At 36.2% G+C, this 6,257-nt stretch overlaps 1 protein-coding gene across 1 annotated transcript; it reads right to left on the bottom strand.

Moving 5' to 3' along the window:
• Positions 1-905: 905 nt before the first annotated feature.
• LOC104211424 (calcium-dependent protein kinase 7-like) lies at positions 906-5,540 on the bottom strand. The gene is made up of 8 exons (XM_009760470.2): positions 4,532-5,540; positions 3,531-3,654; positions 3,308-3,451; positions 2,971-3,123; positions 2,736-2,851; positions 2,433-2,600; positions 1,531-1,761; positions 906-1,394 (listed from the first exon to the last, which is right to left on the bottom strand). Exons 1-8 carry the CDS (start codon positions 5,027-5,029, stop codon positions 1,239-1,241), a joined length of 1,590 nt encoding a protein of 529 aa, XP_009758772.1. The 5' UTR covers positions 5,030-5,540; the 3' UTR covers positions 906-1,238.
• Positions 5,541-6,257: the final 717 nt, after the last annotated feature.

The raw sequence follows: 6,257 nt of genomic DNA, 5'->3' as shown, positions 1-6,257 counted from the left end.
ACTAGAATATTCTCTTTGATATCCTACTTTGAAACTAGTCGTTACAACTCTGACAAAGGTACTCGACCTTGTTGACTCTTCGACTTCGACCCTTGTTGACTCTTCGGCTTGGGCCCTTGTTGACTCTTCGACCACTGACTTCGCCGCTTTTTGGGCTATTTCGACAAACGACAACTTGGGAACTCTTCCCTTAGTATTATCTTGGCTTAAATATTCTAAAGATAGATTTTGATTCATACAGTGCAGTATATTGCAAATAAGAGCATTATGAGTATCTTTCAATTTATAATATTTTTTTGAAATATTTTTTCTAAGTAAAAAAAAATACCCGCATTTATGATTTTCAATGGAGTTTAGCTCATCTTTTTTCATTTTTCAAATTACTTTGCTAGGCTGCTGTATCAAAATACTCGCATTTATGATTTTCATTCATCTCTTTTATCACTTTTTTGTACTTGAGTTTCTATCATAATACTCGCATTTATGATTTTCAAAATACTCGCATTTGTACTTTTTCGGGACAAGATGGGTTGCTCTGATGGTAAGCAAGGGGAATTCTTGGAGGGAAGGATGCCGAGGGTCTATTTGGAAACAGTCTTTCTACCCATGGTAGGAGTAAGATTTGCGTACACACTACCCTCCTCAGACTCCACTAGTGGGATTATACTGGATTGTTATTGTTGTTGTAGTAGTACTTGAGTTTCTATCATTAACTTGGAAGTTTCTCTGTCTCTTTTACAGCATTGGTTTATGTAAAATATTGTAATATTATTGTGATAAACAATTGTCCAGACTTTATTCTCTAATATATAATGGGATGAGAAACGATATTCAGATTTTCTTTAGGAAATAACAAGAAAGTAAGAAAGACATGAACCACTTGAAATTTTAAACAGAAAATGACATACTCAAATAGTAATTGATTTTTCATTACTGAATAATTGAAAGTGTACATTACAGACTATTTACAACCAGAAAATAATCACCTTCCTATACTGCATACACATTTCTTCAACCTTCCAAACAAACAAAAGAAGAAATAAACAATATAATTGCAACTTAAAGGAACAAAATACTGGGGACCTGGCATCCATTGACCCCCACCATGAAGGGGGCTCAGACAAACAACAAAAGGTGGGAAAAATCAAAGTTAAAAAGAATGTTGAAAAGCCAAAAGATGAGCTTTTACGTTTAAAATTTCTTACTACTCCGAGCCAAGGATTTTGCTCTTTCTCAAGCTATCTACTCTCGTTGTTCCCTTTTAAGGATCCATCGCTCATCAATTTCAAGCTGAGACTATTATATCTTTCTCGTGAATACTGTCGTGATGCCTTTCTCCAATCTGTACCAGCCTTCATCATCGCAGTGAACTCCTCAAAACTGATGCGTCCGTCCTGCAAAAGTATAAAATGCAAGCACATAAAAACCTTGAGAAACTAACTGGGGCATCATCCAGAATAACGCCTGTACAAACAAATGTACAGCAGCAGAAAGGTTTAGAAGTCAGATGAGTCTGATGATATAACTGACCTTGTCCGTGTCCACGTCTTGCATAATTGTACTAATAACTTCTTCACTGTTGGTTTCAATCTCGTCAGATAATGCCTCCCTTAACTCGTCAATCTCTATATATCCAGTTTGGTTCTTATCAAAAAATTCAAATGCCTTCTCCAAGTGCTCATCATTGCCCATCTTCCTAAGGTGGACGGAGATTGCCACGAACTCCCCATAGTCCAGATATCCATCTTTATCAACATCGCCCTGTCGAAGTATCATTGTTTAGTTTTTCTTCTGATTTGGCAAAAAAGAAGATGTCTCTATCCCAATTTATGTGTTTATACTTTCCTTTTTTGTTGTTCCAAAAAGAATGTCATACTTCCTTATTTAGAAACAATTTAACATTAAATTTCCTATCTTAACTTTAATGAGATGATTTATAGCCACACTAATATCTATGGCATGTTCTAGACCACAAGTTTTCCTTTCTTTCTTAAAGATCGTGCCTAGTCAAACATCGCTACATACATTGGGACGGAGAGAGTAAGAAGCTTCTACGCCCATGGCTACCATTCTTCTACGGTAATAAGTTAAAGGGCAGCCTGGTGCACAAAGCATCCCTATTCACGCAGGGTCCGAGGAAGGGGCGCACCCCAAAGGGGTGTGATATAGACATTCTACCCTAACGGAAGCAGTAGTGGCTGCTTCTACGGCTCAAACCCGTGACCTATAGGTGATATAGTAATAAGTTCTTTTAGTTAATACTATGTATAACCAGATGTCTAGCAAGGGGGCATGAGAAAAGGTGATTCCATCAAAGCTACCAAGATAGAAGAAGTATGTAACTTAAAATTTTGCCAGGAGTATATTAGCTAAGCATCTGCAATCATTTCAAGTCGAAGAAAATAATGATTCATGAAAAAATTAACACTTACAGCATCCATTAGAATTTGTACGTCAGTATCAGGGACTTGATGTCCGAGCTTCTGTAATCCAACTTTCAACTCATTCATGTCAATCTTCCCTTTGTTTCCTATGTCCATCAATTTGAATCCCTCCTTTATTCCAGCCACCTCCTCCACAGACAAATGCTCAGCAATAACCTGCGAGGCAGAAAAAGCAATTTAAAAACAAAATGTAGAGAATTTGCCACCTGGTTTCAGAAAAATATTTGAATTGAAGAAAAAATAAGACGGAGAAACAAATAATCTTGTTTCACTAGGAGCAGAATTGCGCACCCTTAAAGCTCTTTTCTTTAGCTTGTTCATCATAGAAAATTGCTTGAGCCTTGCTTTCACTGTTTCACCAAGAGAAACATTTGGCGCCTTTTTAGCATTTTGTATCCAAGGATGGTCTGCAAAGAGAATATATTCGGTAATGAGTTGTAAATCTACTTCAACGGACTTTGAAAAAAGGGAATAATGAATTCTAAATTGGTAGAGAAAATGAACTTTGTTCTAGAGCATAGTTTACCTAGCACTTCCTGAGCAGTAAGCCTCTTGCTCGGGTCAGGGTTGAGCATCTTCTTCACAAGGTCTTTTGCATTATCAGAGACCTTTGGCCAAGGATCTCTTCTAAAATCCACAACAGATCGAATGATCGCTTGAGCAACTCCTTGTTCAGTTTCTGCAATGAGGAACAGATAGAAATTACATACATATGACCGCTAAAAACCCGGCAATAGTTACTTAATTGATAAAGCGCCTTACTGCACATAAATAATACTCTTCCATTTGATTGTTATCGTGGCATTCGGTAACTTTTACTTAGAAATGCAGTACAAAACATTTGGCAATGTAACTAAACCAACCTGCCCAAAAGGGTGGGACACCACATAGCAAGATGTAAAGAATGACTCCAGCACTCCATACATCTACTTCTGGACCATAGTTTCTCTTCAACACCTCAGGAGCCATGTAATAGGGACTTCCCACAATCTCATTAAATCTCTCTCCTGTAAAATCAGCACAACAGTGAATAAAATGCTCAACTATGCAAATCCAGCAGCAACATACAAATATTAGGAGTTTTACCAGGCTTAAAGAATACTGAGAGCCCAAAATCAATTGCCTTCAATGGTGCTGTTTCCTTCTTGTTTCCAAACAAGAAATTTTCAGGTTTGAGATCCCGATGCATGACGCCATGCTTATGGCACATCTATTACGAAAGCAAAGAAAATCATGAACTTTTCTCCAATCAAAAACAATAATTAACTCGCATCTTGTCCGCTAGTTAACTAATACTTCCTTATTCTAGGGGTCAAGACATTTAATCTCAGTTTACTATAAAAGAATGAGAATCACTCAGATAAATGGAGCAGTGTAATTAATCCATAAGATATTGATTTTCCAAAAAATTGAGGGGGATAACTTTGCATGACATAACTGACCTGAAACCAGCAACTAAGGGGTCGTTTAGTATGATGGATAAGCAACAATAATCCTAGGATAAAATTTAGTACCGCCTTATCCCTTGTTTGGTTACTAATCCTGGGATAAGTTATCTCAGGATTAAAAATAGTAACGGGATAACTTATACCTGCCAGAGGGTGGAATAGTAATCCCAGGATAAAGCAGTAAAATTGGCAATCCCAGGATTAGTACAACATTCCAAACAGTCAATAAGAAATAATATCAGGATAACTAATCCCAGCATAACTAATCATAATATAACTAATCCCAGCATAACTAATCTTTAATATAACTAATCCCAGCATAACTTATCTTCAAACCAAACGACCCCTAAGAGTAGGAGGAGGCATAACAAGTTTTGAGATCACTCTAAACACCCTAAAAAGAGACCTACTGAAAAGGAAAAGTCCTTTAAGTATCCCACTTTCTTAAAGAAAAAAATTTCTGCTACAACCTTTGCATCACTGGTCAAATTATGTGTGCACAATCTAGCATATTCTTACTGTGACCGAACGAAGCAATAACAGAAGGTTGACAACTAACCAAGACCCTTTAGATTGACATGTAAACAGCAAAGGAAGCAAAATTATATCACAAACAAACCAAGAATGTTGAATTTTCACCTGAATTACTTCGACAATAGTACGAGTCACAGCTGCAGCAGCCCTCTCAGTATAATGCCCCCTCGCGACAATCCGATCAAAGAGCTCACCACCCTCACACAACTCCATCACTAAATGAACTGCAATATCATCCTCATAAGTATCCTTTAAGGTAACAATATTAGGATGCTGAGGCAAATTCTTCATAATCTCGACCTCTCTCCTTACATCCTCAATATCTATTCTAGTCCTTAGCTTCTTCTTGGATATTGATTTACAAGCATAAAATTCACCTGTAGCTTTCTCAGTACATAAATATGTAACCCCAAATTCACCTCTGCCAAGCTCACGTCCTAGTTCATATGTGGTCTCAATATCATGACCTGTTGGATTTTCCAATACATAGGAGTTGTACCCACCATTTCCATGATTATGTGTAGAAAATGGATTTGGCTTATTTTTTCCCCTTTTTTGCTCATCTATATCAGTAGTACTTGGTACTGCACAACAATTTCCCATGAAAAATACCTTCAAAAACCCAACTTTTGAAGCTCAAAATCTTAGCTTTATGCAACTAATCAATAAGAACAAAGCTAACAGTTTTGACCCTCCTTATCTCCACCCAAAAGGGTCAAAGAATTTGACCAAAACACTAGTAAAAAGCAATCAAAATTTAATTTTGACAAAGGTAACACAAATATATCAAGAAAACAGCAAGTGGGGTTCCTTTTGAATCTTTCAACAACTCCAAAAACTAACTCAGAAAATTCTGAGATCTTAAAAACACCCAGTTGGGGTTTTAAATTTTGAGGTAAAGGCACAAAGAAACACCAAGAGAGTTCTATTTCCTAAAGAACAATGTTCAGTTCCTCAAGAAAACCACAATAGAAGAAACAGAAAGGAGTAAAAGTAGAATTTTCCAAAAAAGAATGTGAAAATTTAGAGGGAGTTGTAGAATTTGGAAGATGGAGGGGGTGATTTAAGGATGAGAAGAGGAATTTAGCGTGTAAAAATAACCCCCCAAAAGGTCAAAACCCCGTTTCGTGGCAACCTCTTATTCAACTGTAGCTCTGCACTTACTGACTCATTTCGGCTATTCTTGATTTTTACAAGATTGTCCAAATCAGAATCACATAGTAATAATCATAATTTATATTCACTTATTTATCTTTTATGTTATGAAAAATACTACTACTCTTTTGTAGCAAATGAACATTAGTTTAGGATCTTGGTGAAAGTTATTTGGCTGGTTCTTGATTAGTTTAATTGGTTTGGTTGTTTTAGCAAAGTAAACTTTGCTATGTATCTTTTTTTGTTTTTAGTCAGAGGCGAATATAAAATTTAAACTTATAGTTCGAGTTTGAAATCAAAGAACTAAGTGGGTTCGGAATATAATATTTGTACTTATGTAATAAATTTGTTAGAACTAGTGAGTTCGAATGAGTCCATAATATTAACACTACATCTGCCTCTACTTTTGATGATCAAGAAAAATTTAGTCAACAAAGGGCTTTGTTACGATGATTAATATTTAAAAATGTATATAACTAGGAAGTTGAAATTAAAAATTAATTCATCTGAGAAACTTGAGCCTTAACATAATTTACATGTTTTAATTTATCAGTGTCATTAGTCATTTGTTGTCATATAACCAAGAGGTCACGGGTTCGAGCCTTGAAAATAGGCTTTTGCAGAAATGCAGGGTAAGATTGCGTACAATAGACCCTTGTGATCCGGTCTTTTTCCG

This window comes from Nicotiana sylvestris, chromosome 3 (assembly GCF_000393655.2).
Source record: "Nicotiana sylvestris chromosome 3, ASM39365v2, whole genome shotgun sequence".
Taxonomy (NCBI): domain Eukaryota; kingdom Viridiplantae; phylum Streptophyta; class Magnoliopsida; order Solanales; family Solanaceae; genus Nicotiana; species Nicotiana sylvestris.
The sequence above is the reverse complement of the archived record's forward strand: the minus strand, read 5'-3'. Positions and strand labels throughout refer to the sequence as shown.